The sequence below is a fragment of the Pyrgilauda ruficollis genome, unplaced genomic scaffold (genome assembly GCF_017590135.1).
Source record: "Pyrgilauda ruficollis isolate IOZ18807 unplaced genomic scaffold, ASM1759013v1 scaffold161, whole genome shotgun sequence".
Classification (NCBI taxonomy): Eukaryota; Metazoa; Chordata; class Aves; order Passeriformes; family Passeridae; genus Pyrgilauda; species Pyrgilauda ruficollis.
In genome coordinates this window covers 1,166,371-1,188,266 of record NW_024514876.1, presented here as the reverse complement: position 1 = coordinate 1,188,266, position 21,896 = coordinate 1,166,371, and the positions used below count along the sequence as shown (strand labels likewise).

The following is a 21,896-nucleotide window of genomic DNA, read 5'->3' as shown; positions in this document are numbered from 1 at the left end:
GGGGGGGGGGGGGGGGGGGGGGGGGGGGGGGGCTGGCTCCAGAATAAAGTTTATTTATTCTAGTGCCTGGCTCGTTATTCTTCTGGGGGTACCGGGGAGGAGGGGGAGCAGGGGTGGGGAGGAGGTGGTCAGGCTGTGGCACCCCAAGCCCTGTTTGGGGTGGGGTGTTCTTTGCTGCAGGAGGGCAGCCCAGGGCCCCCCATATTGCTCTCCGTGACTGCTCATCCCCAAAGGCTGGGACAGAACCCTTCGGGGTCCCCCCCAGTACCCTAAAGCTCGGTCCTTCCCACCCCACTGCCACAGTCATGTCCCTCTATGCCAGGGGCCAGCCCTGATGCATTTGTGACACTCCCAGCACGGGGTCTGGGGGCAGCCCTGGCCTCCCCCGTGCCGGGCTGGGGGGTCAGGGGTGTTCCTGCCACTGCGCAGGGATGGGACCTGTTTATTTTCTTTTTGTCCGTATTTTTTTTCCAGCAGCTGCCGGGTGAGGCCTGTCCGCCGCCCACAACAGGAACCGGGGGGCAGCGGGGCACGGCCCAGCCCGGCCCGGCAAGGGCCGAGACCCCTCTGGGCCCGGAGATCCGCTGTCACCGCCGGGCTGAAAGCGGCCACAGCTCGTCGCAGCCGGTCACACGGTGAGGTCCCCCCGCGGGTGGGGACCACAGGGTCCCTCCGCAGCCCCCGCCGGCTGCCCGGGCGCCGGGCCCCGCTCCTGCGGCCTGCGGCAGCAGCCGGGCCGGGCCGGGGGCCCCTTGCGCAGGAGGTGGGCGAGCTCGGCCAGGCTGAGCAGCGCCGAGACCAGCCCCACCACGAAGTAGAAATGGATGAAGACGGTTTTCTCGGTGGGGCGGGAGACGAAGCAGTCGACGCGGTGCGGGCAGGGCCGGCGGCGGCACACGAAGAGCGGCTGCACCCTGAAGCCGTAGAGCAGCGCCTGGCCCAGCAGGAAGCCCAGCTCGGCGGCGATCCGCGCCACCACGCTGCCCACATAGAAGGGCTGCAGGCGGCGGGCCCGCTGGCCGGGAGCCCCCCCGCGCCCCGGCTTGGCCGCCTGGTGCACGGCGAAGATGACGAAGAGAGCGGCGGGCGCCGAGAGCACGACGATGTGGAAGACGAGGAAGCGATAGTGCGAGATGGGGAAGGCGGCGTCGTAGCACACGGGTTTGCAGCCCGGCTGCTGCGTGTTACACACGAACTCCTCCTGCTCGTCCTCGAAGACGTCGCTGCCCACGGTGGCCAGGACCAGGATGCGGAAGAGGAGCATCACCACCAGCCAGAAGCGGCCCACCATGGGCGAGTGCTCCTGCACGGCGTCCAGCAGCGAGCTCAGGAAGCCCCACTCGCCCATGGCCGCGCTGCGGGAGCGGGGTCAGCGCTGGGGGGACGCAGGGACCGCCAGGTCGGACCCCGGTGGCAGCACAACCCCTCCAGCTCTCCATCCCCGCGCCATTCCCAAATGGGAGGGTGCCAGGCACTGCCAGGAGTGTCCCCAGGCACCTGCTGTGTCCAGGACTCGCTCCCCCAGGGATGTGTCAAAGGACACCAACGGAGGCAGGACCAGCAGATTCCCCATCCCCAGTCACCCGCTGTGTCCAGGACTCGCTCCCCCAGGGATGTGTTCAAGGACACCGACAGAAGCAGGACCAGCGATTCCCCATCCCCAGTCACCCGCTGTGTCCAGGACTCGCTCCCCCAGGGATGTGTCCCAGGACACCGACAGAAGCAGGACCAGCGATTCCCCATCCCCAGTTCCCTGCACAGCTCGGCCTGGCTGAGCTGTGCCCCCGCTACAGCCCCGTACCTGCGTGGGCTGCGGTTCCCGGTGTGCCAGCGCTGCTGCTGCCGGCTCTCCAGGGCCGTCCAGGACTGTCCAGTCTCTTTGTCCAGCTGGGATGGGATAATGGTCCCACAGCCACGCCTGGAGTCCTTTTAAAGGGACAGAACACCCGCGGGGCGCCCGGAGGGAGGGAAGGGCTCGGCGCTGCTGGTGGGGCTCAAGGACAAAAGCTGCCCTGCCCAGGGCCAGCAGCTCCCAGGTTGAGAGAGGGTTGGTGGCCCCCCCAGTGCAGAAATGCCCCCAAACTTTGTCCTTCCCAAACCCACAGGGCCTCAGGGTGCCCAGGCCACAGCACTCGGTCCCCAAAAGACCCCCCCACTGCTGGCATCACCCCCCTGACACATCAGAGCCTGGCTACCCCCAGCCCTGCAGTGCCTGGGGGATGCTCACAGCTGGCACCAGCCCTCTGCCCCAGGACGCTGTGCCAGGGCTGTTGGGGGTCCCATGGATCTTCCCAGTTTGTCCCCAGCTCTGGCACGTGTAGACTAATCCCTACAAAATCCTGTGTGGCACGGCCAGGGCTCCTGCCAGCCCCTGCCCAGTGCTGACAGCATTTGGTGAGCTCTCAAATCCCCTTTCCAGTAATGGGAACAGAGCCCTGGAAAACTCAGAGCCCCCCTCACCCCTTGGGGAAGTGCAAAGTGCCTGATGCCCCAGAGCCCAGCTCCCATCCCAACAGCATCCCCATCCAGCATTTTGGGATGGGAAACTCCTGGTTTGGACTCCGTGGTGCACTCTGTTCCCAGAGCTCTACATCCACACGAGGGTGATGGCAGAGCTCAGAGAGCAGCCCACAGCCCACCCGTGGCTCTGTCTGCAGCAAGAGGAGCTGTAAATAGCCCGGCCTGCAGAGGGGACGCGCCGGAGACGCTCTCCAGAGCCAGTGGAAAATCTGACAGAGCTTTCCACACTTGACTGGGTTCCAGCAAAGCACCGATAGCACGGGGGGCCCTGGGGTTTCATGGAATGGTTTGGATGGGAAGGGAGCTTAGAGCTCATCCAGTCCCATCCCCTTCCACAGGCACCTTCCACTAGAGCAGGATGCTCCAGCCTGGCCTTGGACACTTCCAGGGATGGGGCAGCCACAGCTGCTCTGGGCAAGCAGCTCCCCCCGTGCTGGGGACCACAGGGGTGTTCACAAGAATTCAGCTGTGGAGCCACAGTGGCCACAGCCAGTGGGGAAGTGGCCAAGCAGCCCAGCACCCCCAGAAATTGTGCCACGCCCTCTGTTCTGACACAGGGAGGGCTTAGCACAAGCTCTGCAGTTGTTATTTCCCAAAAAAATGCACAGTGAAGTGAAGAAAATAAGTAAAAACTTTTATTAGACACATACTTAAACAAACAAACTCAGGACAACAAGAACAAACACAGAAATATTTACATAGTGAAGGAATAGTGCTGGAAAAATGACTTCAGCTCACCTGTGTTGGGTGGTAGAATTCAAAATTGATGTACTTTAGTACTATAAGATATTTCAAGAGGGATGTATAAATTTTAAAGGATCTGGCATGTTCTAAAGTCAACTTTAACACTAAAATGACCACAAAGTGTCAAATAATGGGGAAGAGGGAAGTGTGGCAGTACTTGCTGGGCACGTGGCTCCAGTGTTCACCAAAAAGGGGATGTTCCCGTTTAAAAAAAAATCTAACTTGCTTAAAACCAAGAAAAAACCAGCTCTGTTCACCAGTAATGAACAGTTTTGGAGTGGCTCACATTTGGTGAAGATTTCCTAGGCTGAGATGGTCTTTGGTGGGAGCTCTGGAGCGCTGCCGAAGGCTTGTTGTGGATCTGGAGTTGAAAATTTTCCTAAGAACTCAAAACAGATCATCCTCAGAGGACTCCTCCAGGTACTGGACAGGTTTTTTGGCACGGCCAGGCCTGGCACGGGGCTGAGGTGCAGGGCTTTCATCACCAGCGCCAATGGTGAAGGTGTCTTCCTGTACCTTGGATTTCTGGAGGGAAAGCAGGAAAGGAATCATGGATGTGAGCACCCACAGGGAACACCATGAGCAGCACACGCCTGCTGTGCCATGGGGATGGTGGGAGCAGACCAAGGGTGTGTGACCCTTGTGGGGGAAAGGTTCTTATCCCAGAGGGTGCTGGGCACTGCCCAGGCTCCCCAGGGAATGGCCACAGCCCCAGGCACAGCGTGGGATTGCTGGGGTGTCCCGTGCAGGGCTGGGAGTTGGACTCTCTGATCCTTGTGGGTCACTTCCAGCTCAGAATATTCCACAATTCCATGACCCCCCTCTTCCCCATTCCCCACACCCGGGTAGAGGTTTGACCTCCACCAGCTTTTCCTGACAGAAGAACCCACCCCACACTCTGCAGTTCCCTCATTGCACAAACCTTTGATGCAACAGATTTGGCAGGCTTTGAGCCAAAATCCGAACCAGAATCCGAATCCAGAGAGCTTGGCTGCCTCTTGACAGCCTTCCTCCCCTTGGCGTTGTCACCCTGGGCGTGCAGGGGTCCCTCCTTGGCTGCTGGCTTGGCTTTGGGTGCAGCCTTTTTCTTGGCCAGGATATCCATGATGGAGGGCTGGTTGTCTGGAACAGAGCACGGTGTTAAACCCCTGTTTTGCTCCTCTCTCGTTCCCAGTTTGGGAATTTCTTCCAACAGAAACAGGCTCTGTGCTGCTGAGGGGTCAGTGCACAGGTCGTCTCTGTTTGAAGCTGGGTTTTCTAGAAAGATCTCTCTTCCACAGATGGTGAGGAATGAGGTTGTTTATCTGCTCAGTTCCACTACATTTAGAGGATCAAATTAAAGTGTCCCCAAAGCAATTTACAGACTATTTCAGATTGAAAAGTCCTGATCTCTCCAGGCTCCATAACCCATCTCAGACCTTCACAATCCTGCACAGCAAGGAAGGAATTTCCCAAACACTCAACTCATTCCTTCTTACCTATATTTTCACTTTTTAAAAGAGCATCTTGAAGCACAGCTTCCAGTTCAGCTCATTTCAGGCCATTTCTGAGTGATAACATGCTTTCTCAATTTAGGAGTGGAAGTAACACTATTTTCCTGCTGGGATCAACACCGAGTTGATTCCATTTGGAATACACAAAACAACGTCAAAGTCTGGGGTTTAAAAATCCCTGAGTCAAATGCTGGAGATGGATCCAGCATTGAATAGATCAAACTACCCCCAAAAACTTGCCTGCTTTCTTCCCAAAAAGACACGAAGTAGGACATTGACTTCAAGACACAAATTCCACTCGGATTATCCCTGCCAAGTATTACATAGCACTGTAGGAAGCATTCACTTTTCCTGTTCCCAAACTAAAATTCCCTCCCTCCTAGCATGTCCAACATGAACTAGAACACGATATGTTTGGAAACAGACCTCAAACATGACAACCAGAGAACCTCTGCCACAAACCTCAGATCTTTGCTGAAATGCAAACTCCAGTTGCCCAGGCCCTGGAAGGCCAAGCGAAATCACTCGGACTGTTTCCCACAGGAATTATAATTGTTCTCTAAAACTGAAGTTGCTGAGCTGCCCTTACCCTTGGTGGCTCCAGCCTTCTTGGCTGCAGCAGTTTTTTTGGGCACGGCCTTGGTGCTCGGCACTGGGACGGATGGAGCTGCAGGAGCCTGGCTCACCTTGTCCTCAGGGACATCTTGGACTGGAACAGGATAAGGAAAGCAGAAAGTCAGCCTGAAACAGCCAAATTATCCCCTCTGCTCTTCCCTGTGCACTGCTGAGGGATTATAGAGCAATGCACGTGGTTTAGAGGTCTCACACTCACCAGGAACAGCACTTGGCACTGCCTTTTGCTTGGGAGCTTTTGCTGCTTTTTCAGTGGTTTCCCTGGAAAACAAAACCCCAAGTTTTTAATTCAGTTTATGAGGCACTAAATAGGGGAATTAAAAAAAAAAATTGTTTTTAACTTCTGTGTAGCATTAAGTACAACTAATTTCCAGTGATTATGGAAAAATACTCACTTGGGAGCAGGTTTGGGCTTGGGAGGAGTCTTTTTCTTAGAGTTTGTGTCCAATTCAGAGTTGCCTTCACTGTCACCCTGGAATTCAGAGTCCTCATCTGAGCTGGAGTGATCTGAGTCTGAAATGACCATGGGCTTGACTTTGGCTGATGGAAGAACACAGAAGTGTTATTTTACACATTTGGCAAAATGCAGCTCTGTTGATTTTTCAATATTTTAGCTACAGTTATTAAAAAATAAAGATCTGAATAAAAACAAGCAGATGCTGAGACTGCCAGGGAGAAGACTCCAAATGACAAAGTGTGTTCTGTCATTTGGAGCCTTCCAACCTCACCCACAACACATTTAATGTGCCAAGACAGTTGTGTAATTAAACCAAATAACCATATTTCTCTAGTTGCCCATTTCTGCTTTTCCTTGAAAATGTGCACAAATGGTAGAAATATTTAATAGTTTCTGACAGTAAAATAAAGAAGCCTTTACAAGATGATTTCTAAATGTGATCTGAGGCTCTGGGAAGTCCCAAATAGTCTGTACCATTTACTCCTCCACAAGGAGAACCATCCTTCTCCTGCATCCATGTCCTCACTCACCTGCTGCCTGGCGAACCACTCGCTCTCTTTGAGGAGGTGCTTCAAAGTCAGACTCTGAATCAGACCCTGAGTCAGACCAAGGGTTTCGTTTCTTGCCTTTCTTTAATGGCTTGAAAGGCAGAGTGGCCTGTCTCTTGGCTCCTGAAAAATATTGGGAGGCAGGATGAACCAGCAAACTTCCATGTATAGTTCAGGCTCAGCAGTTCAAGCTCAGCTTAGAAATACACTGAATTCAGAGGATTGTGGCTTAAACAAAAAGAAATAGGAATCTATCCTGCTTGACTGTTATCCAGGATCACTTTCTCACCTAGTTTTTCCAAAACTACTGATCCTAGATGTTGCTCTCACCACCCTCAGGAAGAGGTCAGATAACCAAACTGACAACCCTTTCTGTCTTTTCCTTGGAGGAAATAACATCAAAGCATTTACCTTGCTCAGTCTTCAGCTTCTGCGCTAATCTCTTCTTCAGGCCTGCATTCTCCTTCTCTCCGGATGTGTTTTCATCCTGATTCTCATCAAATTCAGTTTTTTCACTCTGCAGATGCAAGCAGATACCAAACAGTGAGTCAGCTCACAGAAAAGAGGCACATGGGGTAATGGAGGAAGGAGCTGCTTATTTTAGCCGTGTAAAAGTAGTGGTACAAGAAACCTAAGTCTGTGAAATAAACTGTGTGTAGAATTGATTACAGACAGGATCTACAAATTGGACAGGATCTGCCCCCAAATCAGGTGACTTAAAAGGCAAAATCCAACATTAACAAAAACAGGAATTCTGGCCCCACTCCTGAGCACTCTGGTCCTGCAGCAGCTGTGTGCTGGCTCTGGGGGGGATGGGGATGCAGGACAGGACAGGGTGGGATAAAAACAAAAGCAGGAGTTATTTGGAAAAACTGCTGGGTGGAATCATGTGGAGGAAAAGAGTGACCTGTGTGGCTTCCAGGATCAAACAGGTGAAGGGATGGGTTATAGCTCTCTGTTGGAAATGGCTGAATGACACAATTTTAACTAGTCCTATAAAAAGAGTTCAATCTTTTTTATCTCCTTGATACAGAGAACAATGATGGCATTAAGTGGGTGAAAGCATTGCTGGATATGTAAAGGCTGTTCTGGAGAAGGGAATGTACTGGCTGTGCTTCCTGCCTGCTAGAGGGTTTATCAAATTCCCAAGACACCTGGAACAACCTTACTTGCATCCACCCCCCTTTCTGAGCTACCAGCCCATCCCTGGCAGTGAAATGTGCCAAAAATTTCCCTCTAAGCCACCTCCTGATATGTGAGTCTGTTCTCCTTCAGACTGAGATACCCCTATTCCCAGTGCTTCTCAAATCCTGAGGTCCTGTCCCTCTCCTTGAACAACAGCTTCAACAGGACAAGTCCAGCTAACAAGGAGTCACATTTTTTAAGACTGTATGGAAGAGGATGTGAAGGAAGATCGAGCATTTGGAATGTTCCTTTTTACCTTTACTTTCTTTTTAGTTTTCTTCTCTGCCTCTGCCTTCATCTCAGCAGTGATCCGAGGAACAACCCTGATGCCATGAGGGGATGGCATTACTTCTGCCAGCTGGGCCTTCTTCACCTTTGCTTTCCCTCCTTTCACCTTCAAAGGTTTGCCAACAATCCCTGCACTCTCATCCTGTGCTTGCTTGGCCTCCACTACCTGCAGAGGGGAGCATAAAATAACACAAAAAAATACAAAAGTCAATAAAGGGCTGGTGGATAAGATGAGGGAGTTGATTTTCTGCACTGAGCATTGACATACATCGAGTTCTTCAATGAAGGCAGCAAGGTCTTCCTTCCACAGGTCAGAGGGACTCTTGCGCTTAAGGTCTTCCAGCTCCTTTTCCTAAAGGGAATCATAGATAAAAAAAATCACATAAAAATCATTAGCAACACATTTCAATCCAAAAAGAAACTGTATAACACATAATATATTGTAAATATAATGCTTTTATAAGGAAAGGAAGGCACATACTTTGTTATCCCTCTGCTTGCAGAGCTCATCTTTCTTCTCCTTGGTCAGATACCACAGGGGCATGTTCAGCAGGTAGTTGAAGTCTGGGCCAGAGGCTGCAGCTGATTCTTTGTCATTCTCTTCCTCCTCCCCCTCCTCTTCATCCTAAATATGGATTTGAAACAAACATAAGTCAATAAAAACCCTGACACACATGGGTAGGGCTACTGATCAAACACGGAACCTCTTGAATCCTGCTAATTGAAAAGCAACTTGAGCCTCTCTAAGGATTACAAAGCCTCAGAGCTTGGGGCCAGTTTGGGCATATTCAGAGGATGACTGAGGCATTACCTTGTTCTGAGACTCCTTCCAAGCCTTCACCGGATCAGACTCGTACCCTCTCTGGATAAGAACTTGAATCAGCTCTTTCTTGGGTTTGTTTTCTGCAAACAGACATTTCAGGATTGTCACTCAGTGCCCACTACCAGTTGCTGTTAGGAGTGACAGATGAGCTTCACAGTTTGGATCCTGTGGTTGTAGCTGCTCAGCATCCTACAGAGCTCCAAACCAGCCTTTCCACATCACAGCAGGGACATGTGGAAGAGCCTGAACAACACCTGGAAAACTCCTATTTAGCAGGAGATTTGTCTGGGAAACAGACAAACAAACATTGCTCCTGCACCAGCCAACAATGTTAATATTTTTCTTTGTTTCCATACATGCATTTCCCCTGTTTTAACTAGTTTTTGAACTTGGGGAAAAAAAGGTATGATGGTATAAAACAGGTTTCATCCTGACAGGCAGGTGGAGAAAAAAACCCTTGATAGCATGGTATAGCTTGCACCTCATTAGACATTACCCAGGAAATTTATGCTCTAAGTGCTCAACCACTGGAAATGCTTCAGCTGGAATTTGCTCCTTTTTAAGGTATCAGAAGCCATCAACCATGAGACACAAATACAAATGAAACCAGCTCTGGCAGCCTTGGAACTACTTATTACAAAAAAAAAAAAAACCCAAGAAAATGCATTTCAGGGGAATTATTTCTCTTCCAGAGTTCAGTCAGACAGACTCGAGCTGCTGGGATTACTGGGCTGCCTTCAGACACAAACCACAAAGCATCTTATGACACGTTGTCTGGCCGCATCCTCCGTGAAGGCGGCAGAACACAGCCCAGCTTTTACACCGAGGGGGAAAAGTTGATTGAAAAATGTGAATGTTGGGAACAAAGGTCTGCTTCTTTTTCTAGCTCATGATTCTCAGATGTTGCTGTTTGAGTATCATCTAAGTTTGAAACCTCCAGTCCACTGAGAACGTGATTTGGAGTATTTTTGCAGAGGTTCACCAAGATAATGGAGAAAGATACAGATTCTTGAGAATGCATTAAACAGCCAACACTGCCCCTTTCTAAACCCACAAATAATTAACTCTTACTCCTACCAAGTCAAAAATAAATGGGAATTATTGCTAAACTATTAAAAAATTATCTCAAAAATTCTCAAACACAGAGCAGGAAAGCTGCATAAGTATCCCATTGTCATTATTATGTGTATAATACACAGACCAAGGATACTCTGTGAAGCATTTTCCTCTCAGATGTCACAAGAACAGAGATAAGCCCTGGTGTGGTTTGTAAAAAGCAGCCTGGGGCTGAGGGGGTGCTGACAGAGCTCAAGAGATCACCCAGTTCTCCCAGTTGCAATCCCAGTCACCAAGAACAACATACCAATGACAATTTTGCCATCTATTTTCTCCAGGATGAAGCGAGCCTGGTTGCTCAGCTTTGCAGACTCAGCACCCAGCATCCCAATAAGCCATTCCTTCCTCAAACTGTAATATCGGAGCCGCAGTTCAAAGAACTCCTTAAGAATATCCTGGGGAGAGTCGTATTTCTTGAGAAAGCCGACATGGTCAAAAAGAACCTGGAGGAAAATGAAAGAACACGGGTGTTATGATGGTAAAACTGATTCCAAACCAGCTGAAAATTACCTGTAACACAGGTGTGATGGTACCGCTGAATTATTAACCAACAAATTATCAAATCTCAGTGTTGTTCTAGAAACTACTTCAGTTTGTGAGCACAGCAGCAGAGACAATTTTAGAATTTCAGTAATCTTGAATACAAGCAGTAGAGTTAAGGTTACTTGAATCTTAGAGCTCTGTGCAAGACAAACATCTCACATCAAAGCTTCACACATTGTCAGGAACCAGACGTTCAGTGCCCCTGCTGCTGGCTCACAGAGCTCTGCAAACTGTGATTTCAGATCATTTTGCCTCCTTCAGGCAAACCATCCACTCTGGACCCACTCCTAAGCCAGCTCTTGACCTTTGAAAGCTGATTTAAAACCAGTAACAGCAGAAAAATCGAAGTGAATAGGTTACTGCCAAAGAGGATTTTTGTTTCACGCAACGACTGCAGCTGTCCACAGAGTCTGAGTTAAACCAAAAATTCCTTCAGCAAAATCTGTCACGTACCATGGAGTTGCATGTTAAACTTGTTTGGAGTTTGAAGACCTTATGCAGCCCCACAGCTTCAGCTTCTGCTAGTTTATCTTCATTCATCTTCACCACAAACCTCACCGTGGTGTCTGTGTGATATTCTTTGTAGTCTGTGATTAGAGGGGGGGTCTTCTCAGTCCCATTCAACATTGGCTCCAGAACCTGCTCTTTATATGTCTGAGGAAAGAAACACAGTCAGATCCCAAACCCACTACTCATTTTTGCTTTAAAGAGCAAACTATACATTCCCAGAGCAGATTCCCTGTTTATTACCTGTGTCCATGTTCTGACAGGCAGCTCAGTGATCTCAATGGTTGTAGAATCAAGGATGGACACTTCACCACTTATCACGTACTGATTAGGCCCCAGCTCATCTATGGTGCCTTTGAAATTCTTGTAACTGGGAAGCTGAGGAGCAAAAACACTGGATTCAGCTTTGTGTGGATGCCTCTTTTTTTAAGTATGCCCAAAAAATGCTCAATATGAGCTCAATAAACTAATAAGCAAGACATTTGATTTTTAATTATATTATTTACCATTGGCAGTGGATCTTCTCCATCCATCAGCCGACGGATATTGTTAACAACTTCTCTGATGTCAAAGTTGGGGATTTTACAGGCCCAGCCAGTACCAATCCCTTCAGCCCCATTGACCAGCACCATTGGAATGATGGGCATGTACCACTCTGGCTCCACACGCTGGTTGTCATCATAGAGGAACCTCAGGATGTTGTCATCCATTGGTGGGAACACCAAGCGTGCCAGGGGACTGGAACAGAGAAGGGAATTTAAGCCCAAATTCTTGTTACAGAACATGATTGCCATGCAAAAAGAAAGCTCCTTAATTTTTATTATCCCACCCAAATTTCTCCCTTTGGTTCTGCTTTCATTTTCATATGCTCTGCACTGATAGCCACGTTTCCATAATGGAATCTAGCACCTGAATCTCACTTCAATTGTTGCTACTCTGAGCATGCAAGTATAGCCAGCCCAAAGTTTTAAAGAGAAAAATCCAATTTGTTTTTCATTCTAATTGCTGTAAAATTGAGTCCTTTAGTAAAGTAAGAACTTTAGAATGCTGACCTGAGCATGGTGAAGATGTATCGAGGGCTGGCAGAGTCTTTGCCTCCGTGCAGCCTCGTGCCAAACTGACCAATGGGCTGGAGCAGGTTGAGGTTGTTGCTGCCCACAAAGTTTTGGGCCAAGTTAATGATGGTCATCATCAGTGCAGCCTGCAATAAAGGAGGTGCAAAGCTGAACATGCAGAATGGTTCAGGGGATGGACAAAGTAAGGCAACATTCACACCAAGAACTTAACTGACACAGAGGATAAACTCAATTGATGAAAAACTGGAAGAAACTCAAGGAAAATGCATCCCAAGACCACCTGAAATGTTCTAATGACCCATGTCTTTATCTGTTGCTGTCCACCTGCTCTGAAACCTTCAGTGAAAGATTCTGTCAGTCTCCACAGAGAACCTTGTGGTAGTGCTTAACTCTTCCTGACCCAAGCAGAAATGTTATTAACATCTGCCTAAGCCCATCACAAATTAAGGAGGGTTTTCTTGTTCCACTTTTTGAGTGAACTATGCTTCCATGAAGAACAGGACAGGCAGAGTGATCAATGTCAGATTAATTTAATACCAAATAATTAATTGTGGAAACAGCTAAACAGCAACTTCCATTTGGTGTACACACTCAAACATCTAATTCTGCTTTAGAGGCAACACAACTCACACCAACAGAAGGGCTTTTTGCCTTTTTTTTTGAAGTGTTTTGCACATCCAGGCAGGTTCTTACCTCACCATGGTGGTATGAGGACATCTCAGCGACAGAACCAGCCAGCTGAGCAACCTTCACCTCCCGTTTATCGTTTCGTTTGAAACAGGTGAACAAAACCTTCCTCTGACCTGGCTTCAAACCTGTATGAAAATAGAAAAGACCTCGTGGTTAGAACATGTGATGTGATGCACTTGGCTCTCTAGAGATGCAAGAACTACTTAAAGATTCTCTGCCAGCTGAGTAAGGTACTGGCAATAATATATTACAAAATGGACAAGACATTTCATCCAAAGATAAAAAAAGTCTTAGACAGCAGAAACAGACTTCAGGATACTGACCCAGAAACCTCAGCATGTTCCCTGGCTCTGATGTGACATCAAACACCCATTTCCTCAGTTCTGGGGATACACCATGCAGAATCATGACTTAGAAATCACTTACCATCAACCAGTGATGGGATTGATCTCTCATTATCTGAGTTTGAGAACAGCACTAACTCCTTGTTGATGAAGTCATTGTATGTCAGGTAATCAGTGTTTTTCCCATACAGGTATTCCTAAGAAAAACAGAGAGGAGATTGCCTTAATTTTAACAGGGCCTAATAATTTTCTTGGCTAGTTTCAATGAAATGGGAACTCCTTCTAAGACCAGCTAAATACAGCTCAAGTGATGACACCCTTTGCATGGCAAAGGGAAACACTTCCCAGGATGCATTATTTCCCCCATTTTGGGGAAAATAAAGACTTCATTTGCCTCTGCTTGTGTTATCATTTTCCTGTTGATACAGCAACTTGAAAGATGAGAGTTAAAAATGAAGTTGACAGTTGGATAATTGACAATGAGGCTACACTGATAAGATGAGAGAAGAAGCTGCTCTGCAAAATCCTGACACGTTTTCAACGTTCTATAATCCGGACCTGACTCACTGACTGAGCTGTGTGCAGCTCTGGAGTGCTGGGATGAAGCTGAGAACAGCCCCAGGCAGAGACTGGAAACCAGTTTCCTTATAAACATAAACCTTTTACCTCTGGTAGACCATGCAGCTTCCGTTGTCTTCTATCCTCCATGAAATTAGTCAGCCATTCCTTTCTCTCTTCTATCTTCTTCTTGCTAAAGGCCTGGATGTTACAAAATGAAAAGTAACTCAATTCCAGAACATTCTGTGGTTGTGCACTATTGGATCACTTGAGAAAAAGGAAGAGCTTACCCAGGAGAACAACATGCTAAACAGGCTGATTTAAGAGCCCAAGAAATGCAATAAAAGGGTTCTGTAGCTAAACATATTAAGAGCATAATTTCCACCACTCCATAGAAGACAGAGTAGTTAGGTTTACATTTATAGATTTTTAATATAATAACAGAAGACTAAAGCAGATTTGAGAGGAAATTAATACTTTGGGGAAGAACTTGATGTTTTAGCATCGCCTAACAACTCTGAATATTTAAGAATCAAAGATCAGCTAAGGTGAAGTTCACAGAAACAAGAACTGTTTTAATCCACCGCTTTGCACTGAGGGAGGAAGGGAAGATCTAACTTGGAGAAAACTGCAGCAGAATACACAGAAAAATGTTGAAGGAATATTTACTATTGTGTCTGAAAATGTCAATTGGTTTGCAGTGATTAGTTTGTTCCAAGCTATATTTAAAGCCCATCACTAAAAGGGTACTCTTGCCCTGAGGTTGAGGGGCAGATTTGATGCTCCTGGTTTCAACTAAAGCTGTAGCCTTGGTAACAGAGATTGTCTCCAGCCCAAAGGCCTCCAAGAGCATTTTAAGAGAAAATACAGAGCACTCTACAAGGTGAAATACCAAAGGTAGTAAGTCAGCAATTAAATCAAGTGTTAGTTACCAGGGTGATCGCAGCATCATCTTCAGGCCCAGAATATTTGAAGCCAATTCGGTGTTTTGCCATATCTGCAAAGTATTCTTTGGCTTCCTTTGATGTGCTGGTACCCAAACCTGCAGGGACAGGAGAGGTAATCCTAATGACTTTTTGTCTAAATTAAGTTCCAATTCAAAGAAATATTTTTCTATGCTCAGTTTTTGTGATGCATCATATGAACATACAGTGTGAAGATATCTTCCTGAAAACTTAAGTTACTTCAAAACAAGATGTATCACAAAAATCATAAAAACTACAATTAAGTGAGCAGTGGCATGTAGTAGTTTTGGATTTTTGTAATTCCTGTAGCTATCTGAAATCTAATTGGAATATCATAGGAGGGAAGAGACTTGGAGGACACCCAGTCCAAATCCTTTCTGCAAAGCAGGATTGACTGCATCAAATCATCAATGCTCTCACTTGGATCAGTTTCACCACGTTAAGTTTTTACAAACCTTTGTAGTACTTGATTTTCCATGAGTTGTAGTTCTGTGTACTGGCTTTCCATTCTTCAAACTCAGGAATGCTGTAGAATGCAATTTCTTCTTTGTTTTTAAAAGCCTACAATGGACAAACATTTTAACTGTGAAATGAAAGGCATTTTTGGGCAGTGGATCCTCAGTCATTCACCTCATCTTCCCACAGCCCTCACCTTTATGATGGGAGTAATGAATTCCTCCAAAAAATTGTGTCTTAGAAGAGATGGCCAATTGTGATGGATGAAGTTAATCAGCAAACCTTTGATGTGTGATCCATCCTGATCCTGAATTATAAAAGAAAAAACCAAACCATATTTTATCATGGAATGATGGAAATGACAATTGTTGGCTTAATAGTAAATGACTCTGTAATTTCAGCTAACTGACCCTATTAACTTTCACCTCTGAAAAGGTGGCCATGTGTTAATTGCTGAAAATTAAGAGAAACAGAGAAGGTATTCTTGGTGAAAAAAGGTGTCAAGGACTGGTCAAGGACTTTGAATCAGCAGAATGGAGAGGCAGTGTTTAGCTGTTTGATGTAACTCACCATTTTACTTTTTTGTGGCTGAAAAGACATTTAGACCCACAAAAATGTAAAATGGGAAAAAGAAACACAGAGAATTGGGTACAACAATAGCAGCAGTTAGAGAAATATTTTCTTCCTCTCTATTTATTTAAGTGCTAATTGTTATCTTCTCCCAACTTTCAATTTTAATGAACCTAACCTGATCTGTCATGATCATAATCTTTCCATAGCGAAGACTTTTTAAAGATTCTTGATCTTCATAGTTCTTTTTATACTGCAAACCCACAATCTTGATGATGTTGTTGATTTCAGCATTTTCCATAATCTGAAAGAGATCACACAGAATAAAAACTTGTCTTTCAGACTCAAAATGTAACTCAAGAAAGTAAAAAGTTAGTGACTAATTGGCTGAGTGCTGTCCTGCTGGGGGTTTTTTGCTGTTTAGAAACTTGTAATTTCTAATGGTTAAATTAGTCTAGATAATTCAAAACATTTTCCAATCTACAACATGAACATTATCCCCTCAGGCAAATCACTAAACAGGACTTAATCAATATTCCTACTTAACCAGTGAGGCAGGATCAAGATGAAGGAAGACTCAGGTGTTTAAGGCATTGCTCCTTGGAGTTCCAGTGCTCCAGGTGCAGCTGCACCAACTCATTGCACAAATCACACCACACCTTCCAACACGTAACTGTAACCATTTTCCAACCAACCTGCTTATGAGAAGCTTCCCTGACATTGAGGATTTTCCCACGAAGAGGAAATACTCCATATTTGTCTCTACCAACCACTCCCAGACCAGAAACAGCCAGAGTTTTGGCTGAGTCTCCCTCAGTCAGGATCAGTGTACAATCTAAAGAATTCTTGCTGCCTAAAAAAAGAAGAAAATCGAGTCAGTTTTCTACTTGAGAAATGAAATCCAAGGCTGCACATTCACGACTGAACAAGTATAAATAATCTTTTAAGGCAGTTTTTTTGGCACTGCACACAGTAAATGGGGATAATGTAAATGTAAATGGGACTGCAAAATGGGAGTAAAACTATAATGACAGGTTTTCTATTCTCACTTCTTCTTAGGAGACAAATCTTTTGTTCAACGAACAAGTTTTAACTGTTTTTCAATGAACTGGTTACAAAGGATGTCAAACACTTACCAGCATCGTTGGCATCATCCAGTTTAGGAACACCCTTAATCTTAGAATGTTTCACAGCTGAACATTTCTTATTCAGCTGGTTCTGAGCTTTAAATTTTACCCAATTTAGGATACTTTCAACAATGCCACAGCCAACTGCCTGCAATACAAAACGCAATCCAAAGTTGTGGGAAAAGCCTCAACAATGACAGAAACTTTTGTTACATATTTTTTACAGACATCTTGACTGCCCATGTACATCAGGACTTACACCCTTAATGAATTTTTCACTCAGTTTACAGGTAGAGCCGAAGTTCTTTGCCTGCAGAGTCATGTTCTCCTTAGTCTGAGAGTCAAAGGTTGGATTTTCAATTAAGGCATTCACAAAAATCCACATGTGGTTCTTCACCTGTAGTTAAATACAACAAGGATCACACACTGGACAGGCTCAGCTCACCCGTCAATCACACAGTGAGGGAACACTCAGCACTGTAGGGTTTGGAATTTTCGTAGATATTTTGTTAATTTTGAACAGCTAATGATCATTCATTAAGCGTTAGATGATTTGGGACATCAAGGAATTGGCATCTCTCCACCTCAAGAGTTGTTATCTAAACAGACAGTGAGGTTTAGTGCATCTACACTGACTTGCAAGGGGAAGTTAATTGGCTTAAACTGGACAATATGAGACTTCTACAATTAGCAATCTTCTATATATTGTCTGCACCATGAAAACGTGTTATTAATTAACGCTGCTATGCATTAAGCTGAAGTTACAATTTGCAGCAATGCTCAAGTTGTGCTTCCCACCTGGAAAATTCTGACATTGTACCTGGAAAGGCTTCACTCCAACTCCGTTTTTGTTCTTCTTTTTCACAACATCAATGATTTTCGTCACGAGCTGGTCAGCCACATAATCAACGTGTCTGCCACCCTGAGGAGAATGGGACAAGGACCTGGGACTGAGGCCACTAAAACCCACAAAACTATAAATATCTATTTAAAAACTTATTTCTTTCTTTTTATATTATTTACATTCTTATTATTTCTATTCTTATTATATTCTTTGCAACGTTATTTTTCACTAACATAAGTACACTTACAAATAACCAAGAATATGAAAGGTGAAGAATACATAAGTACACTTACAAATAACCAAGAATATGAAAGGTGAAGAATACATAAGTACACTTACAAATAACTAAGAATATGAAAGGTGAAGGATATGGCAGTAGCTTGACTAAACACACTGAGGAGTTACCTTTGTGGTGGCAATGCTGTTAACAAAGCTGACTTGCTGGAAGCCTTTTTCACTCAAAGTCAAGCACACTTCCCATCGGGAATTCACTTCCTCGTGGATAACTTTAAGTGCATTCCCAGTTTCATCGACCTTATCCTTGAGATAGAGGTCCACATAGCTGCGGAATCCTTTCACCTGCACACAGATGAGAGCAGACAACTGGTTGATAATAGCTCCTATAAATACTTAATTCACATCCTCCCGCAAAAAATCCCTTCTGCATGTGTTTCTTTGTTCTGTGTGATGACAGAAATGATCTCAAAGGAATCTCACTGGTTAAATGGCACAAAAAAAATGAAGAAATTTGTGTTTTCTTTTTAATGCTCACTTACAGGAAGCCTCTGTCCATTCAGGAAAACTTTGACATCCTTTGTGGACCCAGCAATATCATAGGCTCTTCGAGACATCAGTGCTACAATGTCCTTATCCAGAACAGTCATTTTGAATTTGGACAGATCAGGTTGGAAAGTGACACAGGTGTAATCATCTCCATCAAAGTATTTCAGCTTCATCTCTCCAGCCTTTCCCATGTTGTCTGTCCAGGTCTGAGGAAAGGAGCTTTGGTGAGTTGCAAGTCAAACACACACACACACAAAACTATCTTAGTTTTTAAAAGCAGTAAGATGGTTTATGTGTTTTAGATACCTTTAAACTAAACAAAAACTCTGGTTAAAAACCAGATTCTGATGCTGTCTGCTAATTTCATTATTCCTTTGAATTACATTTTGTGGGTCAAATTTACTCTAATCACACTGAACTAGTTTTGAAACAAAACCTGAGGGTCTCATTTGAAAACCTCAGGTATAAACTCCTTGGAAAGAAAAGTGCTCCTACCTGCTTGAATAACTTTTTGTATTCACGACATCCAGTTTCCACAGTAAACTTTGTGCTGAATATGTTGCACAGTTTGGCTCCATAACCATTTCTCCCCCCTGGAATTAGAAGGAACACAGACTTGTGTTATTTTCTTTGTCCAAAACCATCTAAAAGAATCCAAGACTAACTGGAGTTTGTCAATGTCCACCCAATCCAAAGACAACTGTCAACAAGAAACAATATTCTACGAGCTCAGTATGCAACTGCAAACTTTGATTTAATTAGAGTTTAAGAAAATATTCAAAACCAATTTTCCCTGTTCCCATGTTTGCACTGTTATTATGATTAAACAGAGCACAGAAAGTCTTCTGATAGATTCAGAATGTCATTTTCATGGTTTGGGTTGGAAGGGACCTTAAAGCCCATCCAGTCCCACTATTTGCTGTAGGCAGGGCACCTTCAACTATCCCAGGTTGCTTCAAGCCCCATCCAACCTGGCCTTGGACACTTCCAGGGATGGGGCAGCCACAGCTTCTCTGGGCAATCTGTGCCAGGGCCTGACCACCCTCACAGAGAGGAATTTCTTCTGTGTATCTCACCTAAATTTCCCCTATTTCAGTTTTCACACTGCATCAAGGATCTCCTTCCTGCCCTTTCTAGTTCAGGTCACACTCTTAGAGCTGCTCAGAGATATTAGTGCATATCTGAGCCTTCCTCACCTGTGACTTTCTTCTCATTGTCATCATAGTTGCTGGATGTCAGCAGCTGTCCAAAGATCAGAGCAGGCACATAGACCTTCTCCACTTTGTGTTCAACAACTGGGATACCTTTCCCGTTGTTCCACACACTGATTGTGTTATTCTCTCTAGGGAGGGAAAGAAAAGTCTGTTTTTAAGGCTGCAAATGGCTGAACTGTGAAAGAAGTCACCAAAAGGCTCTGGGGAAAGGCACCATTTCACCAGGAACAAATCTGTGCTCAGCAAGTGCAGCAGCTGCCAGCAGAGGGGGGACAGGCAACACAGAAATGCCCAGATCTGCACATGCTGGCTCTGAAATGGACCCACACACAAAACCTCTGTCTGTGCTCCATCAGGAAGAACAGGGAGAGGAAGAGGTGGGAAACCACAGCAAGGAAAGAGCAGATGTTTCCCCAGTCAGCCCTCTGTAAGAGACCAGGGAGCAGAGAGAAAGGCTTTCACAACTGGTGAATTAAAGTTGGGCTATCTCAGATCAGCCCTGCAGTGCCACAATGCAGTGTTCCAAACAACAATGAAACCAAACTTACACATCAATTGTGACTTTAATGCACGACATGTTTTTATCCCTCTGCTTGTTGTCTGCGGCATTGACTAGAAAGGAAACAGAATATTGTTTTTTTATTACATTCTCAATCAAGGGAAAACTATGAAGTCTTCCAGTAGAATGAACACAAAAACTCACTACAGTGTTACTAATAATCACCTCAGCATGAAAATATTTTGCCAATTACAAAGAGGAGTACAAGTTATCATGGAATTATGAAGGTTGGAAATGACCTCTGAATTCCTCCAGTGCAACCACTGACAAAAAAGGGAGAATTTTGGGTAGAATGAAATCAGGTTTGTAATTGGGTTTTTTGCATTTTTTCCTTTTGTTTGTTCCCCATGAATGGCTCGCTATTAAGCAGTGCTAATAAGTTCTTGATAATTTTTGTTTAGTTCCAGTTTCTTCCATTCAACCCCCGTTAATAACCCGTCACTCACTGACTCAATGGATGTCAGCTTACCCAGAATCTCATCGAAGATTTTGTACAAGCCAGGCACAAAGGTCACATCTCTGCAGTTGAGGCCAATGCCTTCATCATAAACCCACATTTGCTGGAAAAAAAAAAAGAATTTGTAAGTGCCCAGGTACAACCCCTCCTCTGTGCCGTCCGTTTGTAAAGCAGGTGTTTTGTGATTGATAAGCATGACTGATAAGAGGTTTTGTGCTTTGTAAACAGCTGCTGAAGACTCCCCGCCTGCCCCGAGGGGCTCGGGGGGCTCAGCCCCGCTCCCCCCCGCTCCTACCTGCGTGACGAGCTCCACGGAGCCGATGTAGGTGTCTGGCCGGAGCAGGATGTGCTCCAGCTGCGTCTTTTTCTGGTAGATGTGCTCCACCGAGAGCTTCTTGGGGCCATCGGGCTTGCTGACGAGGATGTTCTCGTTGGCGGGCTGGCGGGGGACAGGCAGCGGCCGTGAGGGGCGGACAAGGGCAACACGAGGGGCCCGGCCGGGCGGGGAAGGGATCGGGGCTGGGGGCGCGAAGGGAACCGCAATCGCAGAGGAGAGGGACGGCTGGGGAAAGGGCCGGGAGAGGAGCCCGGGCAGACCCTGAAGGAGACCCAAGGGGGGCTGTGAAGGACCCGGGGAGATGCTGAGGGGGACCGGCAGAACTTGCGGGTTCCCGAGGCCCCGAGGGGATGGAGTGGCAGAGTCCCGCAGAGTCGGGGGCAGCGATCGCAGGAAATACCCGGAGGGGTGACTGGGGCTGCGAGAGCTCCATGGCGGTGGCGGCGGCGACAGCGGCTGAAGCGGTAAAGATAGCGGCTGAGGCGGTGATGGCGGCGCCAACGTCTCCTTCAAACCTCCGCTCGTCCCGCCGAAACGTGCAGCCAATCCCCGCTCGCCTCCCCCGGCGCTCTGCCAATCGCAGTGCGGGGGCGGGCACACGGCTAGGGCTCTGCCCGCCCTCTGACCAATCGAAGGCCGCGCCGCGCGTTCAAATAGGCTAGTCGGGAGGGAGAGCGGTGAGATGGGCAGCGGGATTGACCAATAGAAGAGCGAGGGGGGGGCGCCGAGGCTGCCCGTTTGCCGCTGGTGGTGGGACGTACTGGGAATCACTGGGAATCACTGGGATGCACTGGACAGAGCCTGGACACCCGCTGGGATACACTGGGAATCACTGGGAATCACTGGGATACACTGGACAGAGCCTGGACACCCGCTGGGATACACTGGGAATCACTGGGATACACTGGGAATCACTGGGATATACTGGGAATCACTGGGATACACTGGGAAGGCCTCGTGAGCCCACAGGAATAAATACACTGAGCAAAACCTGGCAACCCACTGGGATATACTGGGACACATTTGTGTTCTGGAACCAAAACACAGACCTCACTGACA

The 21,896-nt window shown here is 46.5% G+C and overlaps 2 protein-coding genes across 2 annotated transcripts; both read right to left on the bottom strand.

Annotated features, from left to right (window-relative positions):
• Positions 1–117: 117 nt before the first annotated feature.
• GJD3 (gap junction protein delta 3) lies at positions 118–1,404 on the bottom strand. The gene has a single exon (XM_041462911.1). The coding sequence runs from the start codon at positions 1,346–1,348 to the stop codon at positions 629–631; it is 720 nt and encodes a 239-aa protein (XP_041318845.1). The 5' UTR covers positions 1,349–1,404; the 3' UTR covers positions 118–628.
• Positions 1,405–3,183: 1,779 nt separating this feature from the next.
• On the bottom strand, positions 3,184–21,270 carry TOP2A (DNA topoisomerase II alpha). The gene is made up of 35 exons (XM_041462874.1): positions 21,238–21,270; positions 20,796–20,939; positions 20,513–20,603; positions 20,033–20,096; positions 19,467–19,612; positions 18,766–18,863; positions 18,264–18,476; positions 17,893–18,066; positions 17,464–17,565; positions 16,903–17,040; positions 16,653–16,791; positions 16,212–16,369; positions 15,695–15,820; positions 15,143–15,253; positions 14,946–15,051; positions 14,458–14,567; positions 13,634–13,726; positions 13,050–13,164; positions 12,627–12,748; positions 11,910–12,058; positions 11,364–11,595; positions 11,101–11,235; positions 10,804–11,004; positions 10,055–10,250; positions 8,680–8,771; positions 8,350–8,493; positions 8,137–8,220; positions 7,837–8,034; positions 6,807–6,912; positions 6,378–6,518; positions 5,786–5,930; positions 5,590–5,651; positions 5,347–5,466; positions 4,187–4,386; positions 3,184–3,789 (listed from the first exon to the last, which is right to left on the bottom strand). The coding sequence occupies exons 1-35, from the start codon at positions 21,268–21,270 to the stop codon at positions 3,652–3,654; spliced, it is 4,626 nt and encodes a 1,541-aa protein (XP_041318808.1). The 3' UTR covers positions 3,184–3,651.
• Positions 21,271–21,896: the final 626 nt, after the last annotated feature.

What these genes read in the sequence shown, in the direction of transcription:
- GJD3 (XM_041462911.1), bottom strand. Translation starts at nt 1,348, where the DNA reads ATGGGCGAGTGGGGCTTCCTGAGCTCGCTGCTGGACGCCGTGCAGGAG.
- TOP2A (XM_041462874.1), bottom strand. Translation starts at nt 21,270, where the DNA reads ATGGAGCTCTCGCAGCCCCAGTCACCCCTCCGG. An exon ending in GTGAAAAATTCATTAAGGGT is followed by an intron (nt 16,792 to 16,902) that starts GTAAGTCCTGAT and finishes TTTGTATTGCAG; the next exon opens with GCAGTTGGCTGTGGCATTGT. An exon ending in TTATGATCATGACAGATCAG is followed by an intron (nt 15,254 to 15,694) that starts GTTAGGTTCATT and finishes TTTATAATTCAG; the next exon opens with GATCAGGATGGATCACACAT.